Source organism: Miniopterus natalensis, chromosome 11 (assembly GCF_054644295.1).
Source record: "Miniopterus natalensis isolate mMinNat1 chromosome 11, mMinNat1.hap1, whole genome shotgun sequence".
In the NCBI taxonomy this organism is placed as follows: domain Eukaryota; kingdom Metazoa; phylum Chordata; class Mammalia; order Chiroptera; family Miniopteridae; genus Miniopterus; species Miniopterus natalensis.
In genome coordinates this window covers 70,089,402-70,112,521 of record NC_142091.1, presented here as the reverse complement: position 1 = coordinate 70,112,521, position 23,120 = coordinate 70,089,402, and the positions used below count along the sequence as shown (strand labels likewise).

The window sequence follows — 23,120 nt, the reverse complement described above, 5'->3', positions numbered from 1 at the left end:
TGTCCACCACACTCGTGATTCAGCATTATGACAGCAAAGTTACAAATCGCTACACTTGTCGGGCCTCTGCAATCCCACAAAATGTTAAACCCATAAAATGCATGGGTTTGAAATCAAGGCGTAGAAAAACCTTTTTTTTTTAAATTTTTTTTTTTAAACATATCTTTATTGATTTCAGAGAGAGGAGAGGAGGGGGAGAGAGATAAAAACATCAATGATGGGAGAGTCATTGATCGGCTACCTAGCCCACAACCTGGGCATGTGCCCTGACGGGGAATCAAACCCCGATCTCCTGGATCCTAGGTCAACGCTCAACCGCTGAGCCACGCCCCGCTGGGTGTAGAAAAATCTTTGGAATTTATTCACTTTAAGACGATACCTTGTGAGCCTGGCTGGTGTGTCTCTGCGGTTGAGCATCAACCTATGACTCAGGAGACAGCGGTTCGATTCCCCATCAGGGCACATGCCCGGGTTGCAGTCTTGATCCCCAGTGGGGGGCGTGCAGGAGGCGGCTGATCAATGACTCATCATTGATGTTCCTATCTCTCTCTCCCCCTCTCCCTTCCTCTCTGAAATCAATAAAGCCATTTTTTTTAATTTTTTTTTTTTAAAAGAGTATACGTTGTTATAAAGCTTTTGCCCAGTGGTCTGTCCTGCTCCGTGGGAAGCATTCCAAGCCTTTCATGGCATTCTCTTCCAAAACTCACAAAATAAAATCTTGTTTTATTCTCCTCAGACTTTCCTCCCTACTATTTCTTCAAGTATCATTTAGTTCCCAGCGATCCTTCAGGGGAAGGAGGTAGGGTGGCCAGAGGAGGCACCTTTAAAGGCAAGAACTAAAGAGCTCAGAATCTTCTCTAGATACAGCCTTGCAGAGGTCACCGCTTCTGAGTTTGCCCAGGTGATTTCAGAAGTTAGTAAAGAAGCACTTGGCCCTGAGATACGGTTAGGAATGTCTTCATTCATTCATTGAACATTTACTCCAGCTTGTTATGTAACGTGCATTCAGAGATGCAAGTGGCCAGGTAAACAGGCAATTACAATCCAGTTTGACAAGTGGTGTGAAAGCGCTGTAGGGGGCAACTAGCCTGTAGAGATGGGGAGGCGGGGACAGAGGCCTGTCAGGGAAGGTTTCTAGAACTTAGGAGACAGTGTCGAAGTTTAATGGGGGTTTGACAAGTAATGGCAAAAATGTGGTGTAGACAAAGATGAAGAGCCGAGTCAAGGACAGCAGCCTGAGTGAGGATGGCTGTAGGAATGACTGGAGCTTAGGGTCAAGGGGAGAGCACTGACACGATGCTGAAGGGAGGGCAAACCCCAGCTGGGAAGTCTTTAGGTAGCATGTCGATAAACCTTGGTCTTTGTTTTCAGCTAGGGAGCCAGCGAAGGATTCTTAAGTAGGATGATGGGTTCCAGTGTGGGAACTAATTTGTAGGTAGGAAGATCAATTCAGAGGTTGGGGAAGATTTGAGAATGAAAAGAAGTAGAGGGATTCCAAAAATATCCAACTGAAATGGCCAGCACCTGGGTTCAACTATGGGTGAAGAGCAGAAGCAGGGAGGAAGGAATTTGTATTTCTCTGGCTTGGGGAGCTTAGAGGGAAGGTGGTAGTAAGAGAAACAAGTTCAGGGAAAGACGGGTTCATTTTTGGACATCTGAGCAGGAGGTGCCTGTGGGGAGGCTGAGTAAGCAGTTTAAAACACGGGCCTATCTGTAACAGCTACCTATCTGTGTGAGAACTGAGGAATGGGATGCTGAGAGAGGCTGCACATTAACTCACCCGGTCAGCTTAAAAAATATACAATCCTGAGCCCCATCAGCAGAGCTTCAGGTTCAGTGAAGGCCAGGGCTGGTATAATTATATATACAGGGAGGGGCAGAAGTAGGTTTACAGCTGTGAGAATACATGAAACAGAGTTTATTCTTGTATTATTATTTATCCATTATTGTATTATTTTCCATATGAACAACTGTAAACCTGCTTTTGCCCCACCTGGTTATATGAACACAGAGAATGCAAAATTATGAAATGGGAGGAGGTGGAATACAACTCGCATATTAGGGGATAGCATTAAGCCGGAGCTTGCTTCTCGGAAGCTGGAGAGAGGTCTGAGCCGATTCCACTTTCTGACAATGTCTATATGTTTAAAAATTTAAAAATCCAAGGTGGAATTACAAACACTGAGGTATATTTTGACTATTTAGGTTTAGCAAAGCAATGCTTTTAACATACAGATACAATGACCGTGTGTGTGCCTCACCCGGAGGTAACATTGTAAGTCCACATCTGAAGTCTTTACAAGTGGTCTTACAGTCTTTTCCCATACGTTTCAGTCCGATCTGACAATATCTAAAAAATTCAAAATGTTCCTGTCTTTTGACCTTGGGAAGCCTGCCTTCTCACTAAAATAACAAATAAATATAAAGGGCTAGTCATTGCAATATTGTCTTTAATAATGAAAGCTGGGGGTGGGAGGAGTAAAAATGTCCATCATTAGGAATTTGATTAAACGGATTGTGTTATATCCATATAAGTCGACCCTGTGCATGGGTTAAAAAGAATGAAAATAGTCTACACAACTGGCATGAAAAGAAGTCCATGATTTATTTTTAAATGAGAAAAGCAGATTGCAGGGCAGTTAATAAAACAAACAACTGAGAAAAGTAAAATTAGTTGTCTCTTCTAGCTTAGAACAGGGGCCCGTCTGGTCAGTCATCTCCGCGATATTTATTAAATGCCTCTCTCGGGTGGGACCCCTGTGCTGCGCTGACCTAACTTGTTACAATGAAACAAATGTTTATTGTGCATATGCGGAGAGGCCCCGCCCAGGGGCCGCCGAAATAGCTCAGTTGGGAGAGCGTTAGACTGAAGATCTAAAGGTCCCTGGTTCGATCCCGGGTTTCGGCAGCAGTTTTAGATGCGGCCACCAGCGGCCTCCCCAATAGGCCGTGAGCCCCCTTTCATGGCAAAACCTCAGGCCGCCACCCTGTGGCCATTCCCACCCTCACGCGGTTGGTAACGTGCTCGGGTCGACACGAGGGAGTGAACTGTTTTTTTCCTCTGCGAGCGAGAAGACTGGAAACCGAAAAGGGACTTCTGTCGTTGCTTTTCAGCTCCGCACGCCGGCCCTGACCTCGCGTCGGGGGGACTCTCCGCGCGCCCTACACACCGCGCCGCCCTCACTCCCAGGGCTTCCCGGCCCGGCCCCCCTTCCCGCGGTCTCCGGGTCCACGCCGGGGGGCTGCGGCTGAACCGCCTCCGCTGCCGCTCGACTTGGGCGGGAGGGGCCCGGCGGGGATCGCGACAGCCCGGGCCCCCACTCCACCAAAGAAATCCTCGATTTCGGCTGGGTCGAGCTAGTTAAACAGCAACACGGACCTAGGACAGCTTTAGGTGGGGGTGGGGCGGGGGCGGGGGTGGGGATCGGAAGCCCCGTCTGGTTGGACGAGTATTTTGCTTTGTTTTTTTGTATAAGCTTGTCCCAAATACTGCGCCTCTCAGCCCGCCTCCCGCGCCCACCTGGGCAGGGACCCTCAGAAACCCTAGTGGGGGCGAACTGGACCTCAGGGGCGACCGGTAGTTTCCTGCGCTCATCTGTCCCCAGAGTTGCCCACACTAGTCCAGGGTGGTGACGGAGGAGAGGGAAATGTGGAGGCTCTGGACTGGATCCTAATTTTTTTAAAAACCTTCAGATGGTGAGCCCTGCGCTCAAGGCCAATGCGATGGAACAGGCCGAGGACACCCCCCCCCGCCTGGACCCCGGGCCGCGCCCCCGCGCGACCGCAGCGAGACCCCGCCTCGCTTTCTAAGGAAAGAGGCAAACTTGGGAAATATTGCTTTGGACCCGCTATATGCCCCCTCCCTCTTTCTGTAACCTCTGCCAAGATGCCAGCTGATGAGGGCCTTCATCTCTCAAATCTCTGGGGTTTTGGGGGGGAAGGGAGCATTTCCCTAACGACGCCAGAGGGACGAGTCCCTAGCGGCGACTCACAGGAGAGAATTCAGGCTCCGGCCAGCACGGTTTCAAGGGGGGCAAGTTTCTCGAACAGGGGATAAGCCAGGAAAGCCACCCCACAGGGGAGTGGGCCCTCCCCGCCAGGAGGAACAGAGACCTAGGGGGAGACCGGGAGTGGGGGAAACGTGGGGATTAACTTTAACCATTACGAGGTATACTTTGTGGTCTGCTTTCTCATTCGCGGCTTTCAAAGCCTCAGAGCTAGATCAGTGCTATTTGGAAGGTAAAAATTAGGCGTTGAAAGGATGAAAATGGGTTTTTAAAATTTATTTTAAATTTTCTGAACAGCATACTCTCGCTTCCCGGAGCACACCCACGCCTTTATTCCCTCTCGGGCAGGCACCTCCTAAACTCTAAGGGACCCCAGGAGATTTGCAACCAGGGGAGCAATGGGAAGCTGCCGCGCCTCCAGCACTAAGCCCCCGAACCTGGCTCCAAGGCCCCCTTTCTCTGACACTGGGCTCACCTCTTTCACTGACTTTTATTTCTCAGTGAGCCAAAGCAGCCCTGCCTAGGCTCTCTCCTGTTGCTTTTTCTATTCTAAGTTTTTCCCCGTTTCTCTATCCCCAGCTTTAATAAACACACTCAAAAAAAAAAAAAAAAAAAAAAAGTAAAAAAAGAGTTTCCCGAACCGCATAGGAGGCGCCCCTAAGCTCGCCGAAATAGCTCAGTTGGGAGAGCGTTAGACTGAAGATCTAAAGGTCTCTGGTTCGATCCCGGGTTTCGGCAGGCCTTTTGCAGGTACGCCTGTGGGGGGGGCTAGAGTCCTTCGTTTTCCTTATAGTCTCTTCGCAGGCGCGCGATGGGGCATTAGTACAGCAACAGGAGGAAACAAAGACCTGGAACCTGTTTAAGAAACCACAGATCATGTAATGACCTGCGCCCAGTCCCCTGATCACTCCATCTAGACTGTTGGCTTTTAGGTGGCGACGTGTAACCCGGTGGCTAAAACGCCTGGGTTCCAAGGCAGAGGTGTTGGGTGTGGTTCCCGGTGCAGCAGGTTTTCTCACCCACGGCAGACATGGAGACTGTCTTTAAAAACGTTTGTCTACACAGCAGACTCGCAAGCCAGGGTCCCACCAGCGCGTTAGAAACCCTGCGAAGGCTGGTTCCCAGCTGAAGTCGATTCACAGGCACGTGTCTCGAGTCGAAACGCTTTTCGGAAGCTCAGGTTCCTCGCCGCGGCTGTAATAAAAAGTGCGAGCGCTGTTGCTCAGTGCCCAGGGCTGCACAGGCACAGCCAGCAGCGTGTCGCTGTTTCCAATGGGAAAGGAATACGTGCTACTTTTAAGCAAAAGGTATCCGAGGACAGGAGCACAGGAGGGCTGGCAGAGAAAGGACTGCGGCTGGAAGAGGTCGTTATTAAGCACCAGCCGCCCCTTTGACCTTAAAGTCAAAGCCGCCACGGCCGCGGGACGTCGGCCTGCAGCTCCCCAGGAGCGTTCGGCAGGAATTTAAACCTGCTCAGGAAAAGCGGCGTGATTCACACTCAAATGAAGGGGGGCGGGGGGAGCGGCCTGCGTGTTTAAAAACACTCCGCCCGAACAGGGACTTGAACCCTGGACCCTCAGATTAAAAGTCTGATGCTCTACCGACTGAGCTATCCGGGCCCGGGACGGGCCTCCGGCCGCACCCAAGCCGCCGTAAAATAGGCCCAGCGGCCGCGTTCTGCTCGCGTTAGATTATAATTCGGCGCATTTGGGCTGATTCCCTGAGAAGCGAAAGTGCAAAAGCCAAGCCCAGGCGCTTGGCGGGGCGGAGTCCTTCCTCCTCTCCCCGCATCGCGGGTGCACCGCAAAGAAAGCACCTGCCCGCCCGCCCGCCCGCGCCGCCGCGTCCTGGAGGGAACCGGGCTCCGCGCGGAGGGGAGTCCTCCGGCTCGAGGCCTCCGGGGGCAGCGGGGTTTCCGAGCCGCATCGCGGCCTAAGCCCGCTCCTGGCGGAGCCCCGGCGGGTCGTGCGGGTGGAGCACTATGGATAATTGATTAGGCTTCCAATCATATTTTGGACAGACGCTCATTGACTGCCTGCCGTGCTGCAGGACCCGAGGAAGCTGCAAACACCAGGTCCCGGTCCCGGTCCCGGTCCCGGTCCCGGTCCCGGTCCTCAGTGCGCCGGGAAGACACGCAGAACAGAAGCACCCGGTGCAGCGCTCAGACGGTAGGAAGCCCGCCCTTGCGGACCCCGCAGGCCCCCGCCGACGCCCGGATTCCGGAGCCCGCGGGTCTTCGGGGGCTGGTGGCGCGTAGCCGGGCGGGGCGGTGACCGCGCCCCTAGCGGCTGGGAAACGGAGTTGCGAGCCGGCGGGAAGGCGCGTGCGCTGGGGACGCGGCGCCGGATTTCCCTGTTTCCACTTGCAAGGTTTTGGCGCGGCGGCTGCCGGCTGGGATTTGTACTTTTAGGAAGCCCCGTGGCCCTGGGCAGCTGTGTCCCGGACGCGCCGTCTCCCGGGCACTGCGGGAGGCTCCGGGAGGGAGTCCTGGGGGCGCAGCCCGACCGCCCTTTCGGCGCTCCGTGGGGCTCGGGGACCCCGCTCTGCCGCGCGGTCGCGAGGTCCGCGTTCTTTTACCGAGAAACGGACCGGGAACCATGAGCAATGTTTGAAAGGCGGTGCGTATGGAAAGATGGCCACGTTAAGCAAAAACAACGCGAAGTGCTAAGCAATGTGTATGGTATAATCCTTATTAAAAAAATAAAGGATATGTATCTGAATCCTTAAACTATGTATGTTAGGCTATTTGGCGTCTGCATATATATATCTATGGCTATGTCTATATCATCTATATCTATCTATATCTAGTGTTCCCCAAAAATGTATACACAATGTCTGAAAGTGAAATGTATTTTAATAAACACTGCCTTTATAATTATTCAAAGTGTGTGTACATTTTTTGGGATAAAAAACAATCCGATAAACATTTTGTGGAATGGCAATGAAGTGTGTGAGAGGGGGCTCTCACCATTTTCTTTAGGTTTATCTGTATTATTAGATTTTAAAAAACAAGCATATATTTTTTGTAATAAATTATCTGAGAAAAAAAAAAAAAGATGTAGCTTGTTAACTTATTCCTCCTTCTGGGATCACACAAGCAGCCCTTCAGACCAAGTGTCCCTGATCCCGTGTTTTCTACAGGTCCCAGGGGAGAAACTTAGAAGCACCTACTTCCTTTCCGGCAGGGAATCTCTCCATGAAATCTCCACAGGCCTCAGGGTTCTGGAGGAGAGTTGCTGATGTTGAAAAATCACAAGTGAATTAGGTACAGTTTCCACAAATAAAGATGTGGATCCCTAAGAATCAGATGACAAGTCTGGGCTCAACCGAGAACACTAAAACCAGCCCTCCACTCCCTGGAAAAGAGCCTCCCAGGCCATGAGGTCAATCCTGGGAGTCAGTGAGCCTTTGGCCTAACCTCGGCTTCTCGCAACAGTGCTGCGGGGACACTGGCTGCTGACAGCTTTGAATGCAGGAGAGCCTGAAGACCTGTTTCCTTTTCTCCTAGGACAGCCTAGGTTGACAGGCACCAAACCCTGACGACAAAGTGTTAATAGCGTGGTACAGGCCTGCGTAGCGTAGAGACAGCCACTGTTTGTATTTCATTTAACACACCACAGTCCTTCCCCCCCATGTTACCCACCCCCCCATCTTGAAATTCCACTCTTTTTCCACCTTCTAAGTTCCTTTGGTTTGAGAAGTTCCATCATAGCTGTAGAGACGGGAATCAGGACTTGCCCCAGAATTCCCTACCCCTGCTTGGTCTCCTGCTGGAGTTAGGTCCCGGGGGCTCTGAGCCTGCTGGTGTTGCTGCACCCTCACAGCCCCCCTCAAACACCTGTTTAATGTTTCCTTTCCTCTAGAATGTTTCTGCTGTGAGGACAGAAGCTCCTGTGTATCCCTGATGCCTCGGTCAGTGGCTGGCACAAAGCAAGCTCTCAAAAATTGTTATTGAATGAATGAGTGAATGAATGAATGAATGAGTGAAAGAATGGTTGAATGAGGGCCGTGGATGGACCAGGGAAGGCTGTCAAGGTGGATGACTCCATCATCAAATGGCATAAATTTGTCCTGAGGAAGTTCTATGCCATGCTATCGTGCCACCCTGTTTCATTTTCTTTATAGCTCTTATTGACACCTGAAATTCTATTTATTTGCTTGTTTATAAACCATCTCTTCCTCTGTCACTCTGTCATAAAAACTCCGCTGGACAGTAACCTTGTTGGTTGGGACCTTGTCTTTTCTGTCGCTGTTATTTTTTGTTTAGTTTTGCATTTTTTTTCCTTTTTTTCTTTCTGCATTCATATAACCCCAGGATTTAGAACAGTACTAGGCACATAGCAGGCTCTTAAGAAATAACTGTTAACTTATTTCAAAGGGTAAACCTTTTTACTGTACAGTGTGCTCCCCCCACAATGTAGGATAAGTTTCACACAGCTATTTTCTATTTTCCAAGCGATCAATTCTGCAGATGTTGCTACGGTTTCTATGTCTGTGTCTGGCAAGAGGTCACTAACTTTCAAGTTGGCATTTTATTGTCACTTGACTCTTTTGGCTACTCTCACGATGGCTACATTTCCAGGAGTTTTGGAAACAATGTCCTGTTCCTGCTTGGAAAAGCAGAAGAGCCTCTACCAGAGGTGGGGTTCGAACCCACAAAGCTATTAAACCCACTGAAACTTGAAGCCAACACCGTAGCCACTGAGCCACTGGAGCACTCCCACGCCTGCCCATCTTGGGCTCATCGACTGAGAATCCGAGCAGGTTTGAGCTACTGAAAAGTTGCAGAACAATTTAAAAATTTTATTCCTGATGTAAAAGAACATAACTGTAAAGAGAGAGAGGGAAAAAAATCTCAGTAACTTGATCACATGCTGCTATTTCCTTCATCTCCAGCCCCCAGGAATCCTGGAGCCGCATGGAAGTGACGGAAAGGACGCAAGTAGCGGGATTTCACGCCTCCGCCAGGGAGGACCTGACAAGGAACTGCGCCCGAGTTGTCCTCTCCCTGCTGGGCGCGTGGGGTTCGAGGTTTAAATGAGTGAGGATTTTTCCTGTTTTTCTCTTTTCACTTCTATCTCCCCGCCTCCACGCCACCCCCGCCCCGTATCAAAACAAAAGCGACTCTGGTGGGACTCGAACCCACAACCTTTGAATGCCTCCGCCGCGTCTAGAAGTCCAATGCGCTATCCATTGCGCCACAGAGCCGAGCAGCGACGGCGCCCCCCGCGATGCTTACATCAAAGCCCGCGCGCCGCCCCGGGTCCGCTGCCTTTCTGCGGGCGCGCTGTCGCCTGTGTCGCCGAGGAGGAGCGGGGACCGGAGCTGCGCTTCAGGTCGGAAATTCTTTTGAAAGTTTCTCCCCCGCGCGCGACACCGCCCAGCGTCGGATCCCCGCCCGCTCCCCGTCGCGAAGACGAGGGTCTCGGTGGGATGTGTTATCCCCTCTCGGCGGACACAGCCTCCGCGTGCGGTTCCATAGTGTAGCGGTTAGCACGTCTGCTTTACACGCAGAAGGTCCTGGGTTCGAGCCCCAGTGGAGCCATGACTGTAAACCTCTCCGCGCGAGGTTTCCTTTTGCCGCCCCGAGCTTGCGTTTTGCTCCGGGAAGCGGGAGACGCCGGGGTTCCGTCCCGCGCTCCACGCCAGGTCCCGCCACCACGCCACCTGCCCGCCCGCCCGCGCGGCTCCGTAGATCGGCGGCCAAGGCTGCCCCCGTGCGGCAGCTCCGGGAGGTGCACACGGCCCGGCCCCGGCGCCCGCAGCCTCCGCGCCCGGCCTCGCCCGCAGGTGCCAGGGCTCGGCCCGTTTCAGAGGCTGCTCCCCTCCCCCCCACTGCTGACCCGGGACGGATCCAGCCGCGGGGGTGAGGCAGGCTGCTGCCCATCAGGGGCACCGAGGGCGCGGTGGCCCAGAGTGCGTCCTGGCCCAGGGGCTTCCAAACATTTTTTCACTGAAACACATGTTCATAAATTTTATTTACAGGAAAGACCACTGCACTCATAGGTATGTCTGAAATAAGGGTTTCAAGGAACAATTTTTAAAAATATATTTGATTAATTCTGTGACTTTTCTACCCAACCCTAGACTATTCTATTTCATTAAAAAAAAAAATGCATGTTCAGATCTACCAGTGACATCACACCCCTTAGAGTTCCAGGATCTGCAGCTTGAAAACACTGACCAGGAGCAGCGCTTGGCAAAGTGCGGTGATGCACAGACCACCCACGTGGGATTCACTGGTGGTGCTGGTTCAAGGTGTCCATTCCCGGGATGCATGAGAGAACTATTGAACCTACTGGAAATGGTGCCTGGATCTTTGTGTTTTGATTGAATCTCCAGGTCAGCGATGCTCAACCTTTTCCATCTCATGCACACATAAATGAATTACTAAAATTCTGCGGCACATGAAAAAATATATTCTATTTTTTGCTCATCTGACAAGCCCAGTGGAGGAATTAGCAAAGGGAATATTGTTGGGTATGAACGTGGCAGCTGAGTGCCCAACTCAGTGGTGTTTCCGTGGGAGTCATTAAATCACTGAGCCCCCCTGCTCCTCTCCCTCCCTCGCTCATCTCCTCCCTGCCCCTTTCACGTGTACATGCAGAGGCCCAGGGCACGTCTGGGACACAGCCTTTCTCTAGACCGAGTGCCCCTGGCTTAGGGAGAAAGCACTTCTCACCAAAGTCGCGTGGCCTGCAACCTGCTGAGAAACAGAACTTCAATAAAAGGCCAGCAGTGGGAAAACCAGGGCTCTGTGGCGACTGTCAGAGTAGATTTATATGTGCAACTTGGGTTTATGTGACAGGTACTTGGCCCCATGCAATTACTTCAGCCTACATCTCTGAGATCCACAGCTCACTTAGAGGTAGCACAGTGACAGCGCTTGATATTCATCAGTTTAATTTCTTCAGAATTATGATGTAGTCACCTTGGAAAAGGCAGACTCAGGCGTCGGGTCACCATGGCTTTCCGCTTATCCCAAAGTGTCCCTGCCATGTGCACTAGTCCCTCAAGTCCAGGCAAAAGGAATTTTATTGGATGTGAGTGTGGAAATACAATGAACATTCTTCTGATAGTGTTGGAATTCCAGTGGGAGTTAAATGGTTTCCAAGTCATTATTGCACATAAGTACACACATATGCAAACACGCATACACACACACACAAACACACAAGCACATTTCTATGCTTTAAAATTGTTGAGGGCCCCAGAATACATAAGTCTATTCTGTGATTCTCTGCGTTTTGAGGAAATATATCAATAGAAATATTTAATATTACATGATCATTCATTCTTTTTTAAAATTGCTGACAGTATTACAGATGTCGCCCGTGTTTGCCTCCTTTGCCCCGCTCCACCCAGCCCGGCCCCTCCAGGCCTTTATCACACCATTGTCTGTGTCCATGGGCTATGCTTATTTGCATATATATTCTTTGGTTAATCTCTTCCCGTCCCCCTTCATGTGGGCAACATGCCCAAAGATGCAAAAATTGGTTATTTGGGGGCCAAAAAAATCTTAGATATTACAATGATGTGTGGCCCTTCACAGAGCCTCAGTGCTTGAAAAGATGTACAGTGTATCTTTGGTATTGCATTTTCTTGTGGGGGTGTTACATATCTAAAAAGTTTTAGAACCTGGCCGGGGTGGCTCAGCGGTTGAGCGTCTACCTAGGACCCAGGCGATCGGGGTTCGATTCCCGGTCAGGGCACATGCCTGGGTTGTGGGCCCGATTCCCAGGAGGGAGCTGATCAATGACTCTCTCATCACTGATGTTTCTCTCTCTCTCCCTCTCCCTTCCTCTCTCTGAAATCAATAAAGATATATTAAAAAAAAACAGCCCAGTTGGGCGTGGCTCAGCGGTTGAGCATTGACCTGGGAGATCGGGGTTCGATTCCTGGTCAGGGCACATGCCCGGCTTGCGGGCTCGATCCCCAGTCGGGGGCGGGCAGGAGGCGGCCGATCAATGACTCTCATCATTGATGTTTCTCTCTCTCCCTCTCCCTTCCTCTCTCTGAAATCAATAAAGATATATTTAAAATATATATATATATTCCTGGAAATAATTGTCGTTAGAGAAAGCATGTGCGTGTATGAAATAAGTTCCTCTATATCCTGTCTACGTGCACATTTAGGGATAGCGGGACAGATAATAGGGAATATTGACTGTATGCCCGATTAATGCCGGGAGTGGTGCTCACCAACGCAACTATCATCCTCTCAACTTTTATCATGTTTCATTCTCATGCCAACCTTATTAGTAAGCAAGTTGTTCCCATATTACAGGCTGTGAAAGTGAGGCATGTTGGCTTGAGAGTCGCGGCTTACACTAAAATAACATTTGGTTTATTGAGTTCAGTCTTATACCCCATACTTCTCCCAGCCACAAGCCTATAGCCATGTTGTTCAATCTCGCCTCTTCCTTCTGGTCTTACAGTCCTTCTTCTGGAATTAAGGGCTATGAGGATGTACAGAAGTGACTGGAGAGAGCTCGCTGTCTCCTACCCTCCGGCTAGCAGTCTGAGAAAACCAAATCATAAAATCAAATCCTAAAACCAAATCAGAGTGAGGTCCAGCCTCAGCCCGACTGCTCACCCCAGCTTACTACTCTCAGAAGGCCCAAGTCTCCCCTTCAGCCTCTTCATGGCGGACTTCATCTCCTGGTTCCTCAGGGTGTAGATCATGGGGTTCAGCATGGGCGTGATGACCGTGTTGTTGACGGACACAGCCGTGTCCATGGGCAGCGTGACAAAGGGCCGGCAGTAAATGTAAACCGACGGCACAAAGTGAAGGGTCAGCACCAGGACGTGGGCGGTGCAGGTGGAGAGGGCCTTCCTCCGGCCCTCCCCAGAGCGGGCCCTGAGCCTCACCAGGATGACAGTGTAGGACCCCAGGAGCAGGAGGAACCACAGCAGGGTCACCAGCCCATTGTTGGAGATCATGAGAAGCTGCAGAGTGAAGGTGTCCGCGCAGGCCAGCTTAACCACCTGGGGCACGTCGCAGTAGAAGGCGTCCAGGATGTTGGGACCGCAGAAGGGGAGTGGAAGCAGCAGAATGATCTGGACAATTGAATGCAGGCCACCACCCAGCCAGGAAGCGACCACCAAGGCCACCCACACCTCCCTCTTCATAAGGGTCACGTAATGCAAGGGTTTGGCGATTGCAAGGTATCTGTCATAGGCCATCACGGAGAGGAAAAAAATATCTGCCCCACCAACAAAGTGGAACAGGAAGATTTGTGCCATGCAGCCATCGTAAGAGATGGCTTTCCTCTCTGATAAGAGATCCATCAGCAACTTGGGAACGGTGACCGATGAAAAAACAATGTCTAGGACCGATTTGTTCCGTAGGAGAAAGTACATGGGAATGTGGAGGTGGGAGTCCCAGGTGACGGTCACCACGATGAGGGCATTGCCCAGCACGGTTGCCACGTACACAGCAAGGAAGGGCACAAACAAGAAAAACTCCAGCTCCGGGAAGCGAGTGAGTTCCAGGAAGACAAATTCCCTCACGTTGGTGTGGTTGCTCTGACCCATGACGGGGACCCCTTCTCCGGGTCCACGCTGGGGGAAGATCTGTGAGGAGCAGGAGTGTGCTACCATGAGGCGGCGACATCATTTATCACATATCGTTACAAGGCTCTTTCAGGCCTCCCAATGACCATGGCCAATGACCATGGCCAATGACCATGGCCACTCAGGGAAATTCTTTACCCTGATGGGTCTTCTGTCCTACTGTAAGTACCGTAGGTTGACAGGGAGAACCACCATGTCACCTTTCTCTGGTCAGATGTCCTTACTCTGACCAGAGAAAGGTGAGAGGACAAAGGTCATTTGACTCTGGCTTGTCTTATGTGCTGTAAAAATAACTTCCTCACATGTATGCAGAGCTTTCTACTTTACCAAAGGTTTTCACATCTCATCTGGATATTGGTTCTTGTAATGTCTCTGTGGGGTCTATAGAGTGGTGATGGGAAAACTGGAGCTTAGAGCAGTTAATGACTTGCCCATATTTGCATAATTGCAAAGTTAATAAGTGGTAAATCAAAGATTTGAACTCAAATAATTTTTCTGATTTGACAGAGACTCCCTTCCTGACCGGGTTTTTGTTAGGCTCCCCTGAGCTCTCCTCTCAACTAGAACTCTACCTTGGCCTTCCACGCCTTTTCTTGTTGAACCCAATTTTAGCAAGAATTCTGCTAAATCAGTTTGGCAAGAAGCCCCTACCCTTGATATCTAATCAAATTTCTCACCCCACACCCTTGATATCTAACTCCTCGTATCTAAATTCTTGGCTTGTCTTTAGCAAGGACCTTATTACTCTATTTTAGCAAGAATCCCTCTGTCACTGAAGTCTTTTCTTAGATTCCACCCGCCGATCTTAGATTCCACCCGCCGATCCCCTCGCTCTGTTCATTGGCTATAAATTCCTACTTGTCCTTGTTGTATTTCGAGTTGAGCCTATTCCCTCCCTTCTGTTGCGACAGTCTTCCCCCCTATCGCAATAGTCTTGAATGAAACCTCTCTTATCGTTTTAGGCAAGTGTCTGGTGAACACTTAAAAACAATTCCCCCCTCCCCCCATACCTCTCTGCCAGATCAGAGGGTCTGGGGCTTACTTTGGTTTCTCAGAATTATAGTGGGTAAATAAGGCTTAAATAGTTAACTGAGTAATCTGATTATTTTATCTTCCTCTTGCCCTTTAAGCAAATTTCAAGTACACACTATTGTCACCTAGAGTCGCATTTACTCATCCTGAATAACTGACTCTTTGTGCCCCTTGACGAGCATCTCAGTCCCCTCTCCTCCCAGGCCCTGGTCATCACCACTCCACACTCAGCTCCTGTGGGTGAAGGACATTGTGCCCAGTGAAACAAGCCAGATGCAGAAAGACCAACACTGTGATCTCACTTGCAAGTGGAACCTAAAATAGTTGAACTCATAGAAATATAGAAAATTGAACCAGGTTTATCGACTCACATTTCAGGGATTTTTTCTACTAGTTCTATATTATAGCAAACTAGGCTTTTTTCAAATCAGGTATCCAGCCATCAGAGAACAAAACTCTTCAATACGAACGTCCATAGGTCCAAGTACTCTCATATTCAGATAATGTAAAAAAAATTCAGATAGGGGAGGGGGCCAAAATCCAGTTCAACAACAGAAAGTAAGCAGACAATCCTGGCATTTGAAGCAATGGAATTATATCTGAAGATGAGAGCATAAGAAAGGAGAGAGTCGACTAGATGAAAAAAACAGAACACTTTTTTTTTTTTTTCTGAAACAAAAGCATAATAAACCACCCCCCAAAAAACCTATTCATTACTGTTTCTTTTTCCAGTTCTGTTACAGTTGGGTGTATTTTGTGGTTTAACTAGAGGGGTTAGGACATACAGAAAGCCCCTTCCATAAAAATCTTCCCTGTTGATTTTCCTAGATCTTTGATTTTTCTCACCAACAGAGTCATTTAATTCCTCTGAAGGGTGAATTTCCTCTTTCAGGGTGTTCTGAATCTGGCCCAGTAGGAGCCGTACTTGAAGATCCCAGCGTCCAGTAACGCGTTACCTAGAGCCAAAGCTCTGGGGTTTTACTGCCACCTGCAAACGGCAGGAAGCCAAGCGAATGCCACAGGAAATTTGGGATTATGTTTTTGCCCCTGATGCAGGGTGTCTACAAAGAAGAGCCCACCTTAGGACTGTCCTGAGGACAGGATCCCTTCATGCCCCCGTCTGAGACCCCAAGGGAATCATTTGTCCTGGGCCCAAGCAGGAGGGCCAGCTCCCGGCTGAACCAGCAGGATTCTCCCCTTAGGCCGTGAGCACGACGTACTGGGGCATTTTTCTCTGTCTTCCTTACACGTAAAAACGCGTGTGAGGCTTAATTCCCTGCTGCATGTTTTTTCGGGTATGGCCTCTGAGCAGCTCCTTCCTCGCATTTACCTCTCCAGTGTCTGTGTGTTGTGGTTGCCGTAAGAGCTCCCTAACCTGCCGCAGAACGCGAGGGGGATGCCTTGATTCCTAAGGTAGGGGCTGGTTTTCGTAGGCATGTGGCGATCGGGCGGGTGCGGAACAAGCCTTGGCCACGAAGGCTCGGTCGGAATGGGCACTGCCAGGAGGCACAGCAGCCTTAGGAGGCGGGGGTTGACATGGCAACATGGAAACTGGGGGCGAGTGGGTGGCATCGGGGGTCAGGCTTGTAGAAAGTGCAGGAGGTGAGGGCCACGAAAGCCGGACACCGCCCTCTTCAGTTTGCCTGGCTGGGTCCTAAGTACTGTTTTCAAATGATGCCGCACCCCGCATTTTGTAAAAGCATTTTTGTTTGCATCTGTGAGCCCAGACATAGACCTACTGGGTGAAATGTTGCTAATTTTCTAATTGTAACTGGTGATTGAGGCATCCGGAGGGCTGGGACCAGCCGAGCCAGACCTCTGGAGGTGGAAGCTGCTTACCGCCGGCCTCTCTTCTGAAGTCCTGTGGTTTCCCCAGATCCTCTGGCCCATCACCCTGGAGGTTTTAGACCGCCAGGCACAATGTCAGGTCTGTCTTGTAACTTTAAGGTTGCATTTTGGAACCTAGAGGCAGCTTGTTGAGAAGAACACAGCCTTTGACTTCAGGTTCAAGTGCTTCGGTTTGGCTGTGTGACCCTGAGCAGCTCAACCTTCACGCGTGGGGGGGCATAAGGCTTGCTCCCCGGCGAGGCCTCCTTGTGAGGACCTCGATTTCTTCTACTGCCCATCATTAGGTGTCTATTTGTGTCTGCTCCTTCCTCCAAATGTGAACTCCTTGGAGGCAGGGACTTCTGTTTTGTCAAGATTATATCCGCAGCTCCTACCCAGCACATAGTTATTCAATAATTCTTTTTGAAAAGATGAATGAATGAATGAATGAATGAATGAATGAATGAATGAATGAATGAATGGGTGACCAGGGCCTGATATGCAGTATTCACCCAACAAGGACCTCGTCTCTTTTATTCCATCTCCGGCCTCATCCTAACCTTTCCCCCCTTGCCCCCTTGCTCACTTCTGTTGCTGCGTAAGTCAATTCATATTAGAGCACATTGTAAACTTCAAAGCATTATCCCTATGCACGGTATTAATACCACCACAATGCTAATGTCATTGATATAATTGTGTGTCTCTCTCCGCTCTGAGCTAGCTTGTTTTGTTTATTGTGATTTGTTTTTTTACAGAAAGAGACTGCGACAGTTATTTTCTTACACATTGTAAGTGCTCAAAGTTTATGAAATGAGTTTTAACACAATAAAAATCACATTCTAACTTGAAGGTGCCTTGAGAAGCCTAATATTTTACATGAGAGCCTCCTGATTTTAATCAGCCTAAGGCTTTTCGTCCTAAGTGACATATATATTAAGAACTGCACATGGATATTTTACCTTTCAGAGGCTGAAGACTGAACACTATAGAAATTATAAAATTCTGTGTGTGTCTCCAGGATGCCCTCACCTACCTTTGGGTTAGAAAGGTGAGCCTGCGGGGTTCCCCATCTTCAGCGCTCTGCTCTTCACCCGGGCACATGCACTGTCCACTGCTCTCTTAGACACTGAACTGGAAGTCTAAGAATATAATAATTAGCATGGGGAATAGTGTCAGATATTTGCAGAAAAAAATAATTTTCAAAGAAGATGGCAGCTGCCAATGCCATGGGAGTTATTAAAAAGTTGCTAAGCAGGTTATGTAAATATTGGGAGTTTCCCGTCTATCTTCCTGTTATTGCTCTTTATTCCACTGTGGTCTGGGAGCACCCTTTGTGTAACTGGGAAGGTGTGTTTCATGGCCCGAATGTGGTCCACCTTGGTGAACGTTCCATGTGAGCTTGAGAAGAATATGCTTTCTGCTGTTGGATAACATATTTTCTAAATATCAGTTAGATTGATTCGTGTTGCTGTTCAATTCAATTGCACCCTTATGGATTTTCTGCCTATTGGATCTGTCAATTATGATTGAGGGGTGTCAAAGTCGCCAACTATACTAGTGATTTGACCATTTCTCCTTGTATTTCTATAAGTTTTTGCCTTGCTTATTTTGACACTCCCTTCTTAAGTGCACACACATTAAGGATTGTCCCGTATTCTCTGAGAATTGACCCTTTCCTTATTATCATTATAAAGACCCTCTGTTTACCTCTGATAATTTCCTTTGTCCTGAAGTCTGCTTTATCTCAAATTAGTCTATCTACTCCAGCTTTCATTCTGGTTTATCTTCCTCCATTGCATTACTTTTAATCTCTGTGTGTCTTTATATTTAAATTGGGTTTCTTTTTCTATAGAAACTATTTGTTTTCTAAACAAATAATAATTGGATCTTTAAAAAACTCCACTTTGTAGTCTCTGTGTTTTAACTGGTGTGTTTAGACCCTTTGCATGATCAGGTGGCTTCAAAAGTCAACCAAGGGACTCTAGTTCATCATTCCTTTATTTTACCCTTCAAAATTCAGTTTAGGGAAGAGCCTTGAGAAGAACAATCAGAATTTAAGGGTAAAATTTCTTAGGACCATAAATTTAATTTTCTACTAGATAACTGGACACTAGAAGAAAAGGAGCAGAAATATACTGCCCTGAATGTTACTTTAGAAACAAATCAGAATGATTTATCACCAAGGATTTCGATATAATTGAAATCCCTGAACTGCTATTGTGAATGGTGCAGAGATTTCCTGCACTTAGAAGAGGGGACTCTGTCCTTGAGGCATAAATTACATAAATTACATATTTGTATATAATTTAATTCCCACCCCTATTTTGCCAACTAGATATGAAACTTAAATGTCAATCAATTATATTTTTATTTATTTATTTATTTATTTATTTATTTATTTATTTATTTATTTTTAAATTTATCTTTATTGTTGAAAGTATTACAGGTGTCCCCTTCCCCCCCCCCCAATTGACCCCCTCCACTTCGCTCCCATCCCCTCCCCAGGCCTTCACCCTGTCATTGTCCGTGTCCATGGGTTATGCATATATGCATATAACTTCTTTGGCTAATCTCTTCCCACCCTCCACCCCCCTTCCCCCTTCCCTCTGAAATATGATCGTCTGTTGCCTGCATCAATGTCTCTGGATCTATTTAGTTCATCAGATTCTTTTGTTCGTTAGCTTCTTCTTAAAGAAGACCCCTCAACATTTCCTGTAGTGCTGGTCTGGTGGTGATGAACTCCTTTAGCTTTTCCTTGTCTGAGAAGCTCTTTATTTGACCTTCAATTCTAAATGATAGCTTTGCAGGGTAGAGCAGTCTTGGTTGTAGTTCCATGTTTTTCATCACTTTGAATATTTCTTGCCACTCCCCTCTGTCCTGCAAGGTTTCTGTTGAGAAATCAGCTGATAGTGGTATGGGTGCTCCCTTGTAGGTAACTAACTGCTTTTCTCTTGCTGCTTTTAAGATTCTCTCTTTGTCTTTAATCTTTGGCATTTTAATGATGATGTGTCTTGCTGTGGCCTCTTTGGGTTCCTCTTGTTTGGGACCCTCTGTGCTTCCTGGACTTGTAAGTCTATTTCTTTCTCCAGGTAGGGAAAGTTTTCTGTAATTATTTTTTCAAATAGGTTTTCAATTTCTTGGTCTCTTTCTTCCCCTCTGGCATCCCAATAATACGAATGTTGGGCCTCTTGAAGTTGTCCCAGAGGCTCCTTATGCTATCTTCATATTTCTGGATTCTTTTTTTCTTTTTGCTCTCCTGGTTGGGTGTTTTTTGTTTCCTCATGTTCCCAATTGCTAATTGATTATCAGCGTCCTTTACCCTACTGTTGATTCCCTGTAAATTATTCTTCATTTCAGTTCGTGTAGCCTTCATTTCAAATTGGTCCTTTATTATGTCATCAATTTTCTCAATTATTTTCATCATACTCTTACTAATATCCTTGAGCATCCTTATAACCATTATTCTGAACTCTGTATCTGTTAGCTTGCTTGGATCTATTTCATTTAGTTCCTCTTCTAGAGATTTCTTCTGTTCTTTCCTTTGTGACATGTTTCTTTGCCTCCACATTTTGGCTGCTTCCAGGTGTGTGTTTCCATGTATTAGGTAGAGCTGCTATGTCTCCTGGAATTTGTGGAGTGGCTTTGTGTAGTAGGTGTACTGTAGGGTCCAGTGGCTCCGCCTCCCCAGTCACCTGAGCTGGGCCTTCCAGGTGCTTCCATGTGTGGGCTGTGTGCACTGTCTTGTTGTAGCTGAGCCTTGGTTGCTGTTGGCGTCACTGGGAGGAATTGACCCCCAGGCCAATCGCCTGTGAGGACCAGCTGCAACTACAGCCAGAGAGCTGCTGTGCTGGAGACACCCCTATGGAGCAGGATTTGCTTCAGTGGAGCTTTGGTGTTCACCAAGTGAGCCCCGTGAGTGTCACTCGTGGATGTGGTAGGGTTGTAATCCAGCGTGGTCGAGTCTGATCACCAGGTGCACTGTCTCTGGGGCCTCCTGGGAGGTGCAAAGTCAGCCTGTGCCAGTGCCTTGCCCAGGGCCACCCAGCATGGGCTACACAGCAAACCGTAGTTGGCTGCTCCTTGTGCTGGGCTTGGCGGTGCCCAGGAGAGGCCCAGCTATGAGCCAGTGCAGCTGCCGCTAGTGCCAGGCCTGGGGCCCTTATCAAGCCGTATGGGGCAGCTGCTGCTTGTTTGAGAGATTTTAGGAAAGTCCTAAGCGTGAGGTTCCAGAGGCCCCTTGCAGAGAAAAGCCCCTGGAAATGGCCTGGATGAGCTGCAGGTGGGGAGGGGCGGGGCCTCCGGGAATCACGGGGCGGGGCCAAAGGTGAGTCAGGTGCTGGCGACTCAAACATGGCGCCTGCCTGCCGGCTGTGCGGGGAGGACTCGCCACAGGAGCCATGGCCTCCGCCAGCCCTTCTGCCCGGGAGGAAGCCGCCCTCCGCCTCTCGCCCGGATCTCAGGCAGGTCAGTTCCCCCCGAGGGTCCCGGGTCCTTTCCGGCTGCTGCCCGGCGCTGGGCTCAGAGGGAGCGTCCGGGTGAGTCCGTGCCGGGCCCTTTAGAGGAGCTGCTGGGGCTCCCGCAGCCTCCGCGACCCTCAGGGACAGTCCCCGCTGGTTTCAAGGCCCGGAGTTGTGGGGACATCTCTTCCCAGCCCTGGAGCCCTGGGCTGGGGGCCTGCTGTGGGGCTGGGACCCCTCCCTCCTCTGGGAAACCTCCGCTGCCGAGGTTCCCTCCCGGGTTTACCCCGCAGCACCGGGTGTGGGCCCAAGGCCATGTCTCGATCCAGTCCTGATCCCCCGCGTCCCCGCCCCTCCTCCCGCTCTCGGTGCTGCTCCAGCTCCCTGGTTGTGGGGCTTCTGTGCAGCCGGATCTCAGGAGGCTCTGAGTGACGGTGGTTCTGGGTTTTAGTTGTGATTTTGATGTGTCTGCGGGAGGCGGCGGGCGCAGCTGCTCCCTACGCCGCCGTCTGGTTTCTCTGAAGCCCTTTCCTTATCTTTAAATGGATGACAGCACCTGCTTCCCATATTTGTGCTAAGAATTAATAAGGAGAAGTGTGTAAGGCCTCAGTGAAGCTGTTGTTCGGACGGTTTTGTGTGTCCCGAACGTTTCACGTCATGCCCTGGAACACCTCCTTCTGAAAGGCCTGCGGACTGTGCAGGATCAGGAGGGGTTTTCTTCCCTGCGGCACAGTGTAGTGCAGACGTCGAGCCGCGTGGAGACACTGGAAGCTGAACAAAAACAGCTCTGCTGGAGCCCTCACCCCTTCTGTGTAGGGTCACCCATTTAGGAAGGCAGGGACCCGAGGTCCATGGTGTGGCTCCGGATTGTTTGTGGCATCAGTTCAGGTCAGCAGAAGGCGTAAGGTGGTGGTTACAGTTCTGGGTGGACTTCAGGACAAGGCTGGTGCTAATGCTGGCCAGCTGTGGGATGTTGGTTAACTCATTTAGCCTTTCTGAGCCTCAGTTTCTCCATCTGTAAAATGGGGGTAACAATGACTGCCTAACAGAGTTGTCTGAGGATTGCTTAAGATAATGTGTGAAAGGTCTTGAATAGGCTGTTTGCTTAATAAATTGGGACCATGATTGCTATCAGCCGTGAATATTCATCAGAGAACATTTTATGAAGCTGAGCCTTTTTTTGGAGGGGAGAGAGGGAAACACTTCCTCTTCATGTCATAGGTTGAAGTGTGCTTATCTTATGAAAATAAGGAGTTTACTGATGCACCACATGGGTTTGTAAGAAGTGTTCAGGGGTGAGATTGAAAAATTTAATGACCTGGGGGTTGATGTGTCCCTGGAAGTCTGAATTGAATGCTGCCATTAGAAGGGCGAACTTTGATATTTAAGAATGAAACTTCCCATCGCCGGAAACAGAAAGTGAAGGTGCACAAATTGAAATAAGAAAAAGCACATCCAGGGTTTTATCTTCACATAGGGGTGCCCTGAATCTTTTTCTAGAACATTAAATAAAAGGTATTTTAAGGGTTGTATGGACCATTTTATGTCACCCAACCCCTGAAGCTCATGAAGAGGTGCTTGAGAGAAAGGAAATCTCCTTCAATCTTGTGGTAAACTCGGGGAAGCTCAGCTCCGTCTGAGTCTGGACTCCCTGCAGTCCTATGATGTAGGTATAACCAACGGCAGGCCTAGTTTATAGAGCTGCAGAAGGAGAGTTTGGGAGGCTCGGTGACGTCATTGGATTCACAGATACCAGAGCTGCACCTGTGTGAATAGCAGTAGCCTTCAAGGCCACTTGAAGATATAACACAGTAAATTAAACACTGGTGATGGCTGGAGGGAGGAGGTGGAAGGAGGCAGAGGAGGGTGATGGTGGGGAAATGGTGGTGGAAGTGGATTACAAAGTAATAAAAATTAAATTGAGCCCCTAGCACAGTACCTTGCACATAGACGACACTCAGGGGTTGATAGGAACCTGCAGAGCTGAGTTATGACTCAGCTCACCTTTTATCAAATATCTATAGAAAGTGTTGAGTTTTATACCCAAGTCTGCTTAGTCTCGGCTTAGCAGATGCAGTTGGTGATGGAAGAAAGGACAGAATAATGACAGGAGGAGCCTGAGCCACACTTCAGAGCTGGCCACGCGGGGTTTGCCCGCCTCATTCCCCATCGGGGCTCTGCCCTTCATTTCACGGTGCCGCCTCCTCTCCCCGGCGCAGCA

At 49.2% G+C, this 23,120-nt stretch overlaps 1 protein-coding gene and 5 non-coding genes across 6 annotated transcripts; 3 read left to right on the top strand and 3 right to left on the bottom strand.

The window, feature by feature from the left end:
• Positions 1-2,835: 2,835 nt before the first annotated feature.
• On the top strand, positions 2,836-2,908 carry TRNAF-GAA (transfer RNA phenylalanine (anticodon GAA)). The gene has a single exon. It is a non-coding gene; the product is annotated as a tRNA-Phe (tRNA).
• Positions 2,909-4,672: 1,764 nt separating this feature from the next.
• Positions 4,673-4,745, top strand: TRNAF-GAA (transfer RNA phenylalanine (anticodon GAA)). The gene has a single exon. It is a non-coding gene; the product is annotated as a tRNA-Phe (tRNA).
• An 808-nt stretch (positions 4,746-5,553) lies between these two features.
• TRNAK-UUU (transfer RNA lysine (anticodon UUU)) lies at positions 5,554-5,626 on the bottom strand. Its single transcript has one exon. It is a non-coding gene; the product is annotated as a tRNA-Lys (tRNA).
• A 3,502-nt stretch (positions 5,627-9,128) lies between these two features.
• Positions 9,129-9,215, bottom strand: TRNAR-UCU (transfer RNA arginine (anticodon UCU)). The gene is given in 2 exon segments: positions 9,129-9,164; positions 9,179-9,215. It is a non-coding gene; the product is annotated as a tRNA-Arg (tRNA).
• Positions 9,216-9,479: 264 nt separating this feature from the next.
• TRNAV-UAC (transfer RNA valine (anticodon UAC)) lies at positions 9,480-9,552 on the top strand. Its single transcript has one exon. It is a non-coding gene; the product is annotated as a tRNA-Val (tRNA).
• A 3,047-nt stretch (positions 9,553-12,599) lies between these two features.
• LOC107527654 (olfactory receptor 4D6-like) lies at positions 12,600-13,544 on the bottom strand. Its single transcript, XM_016200434.2, has one exon. It carries the CDS (start codon positions 13,542-13,544, stop codon positions 12,600-12,602), a length of 945 nt encoding a protein of 314 aa, XP_016055920.2.
• Positions 13,545-23,120: the final 9,576 nt, after the last annotated feature.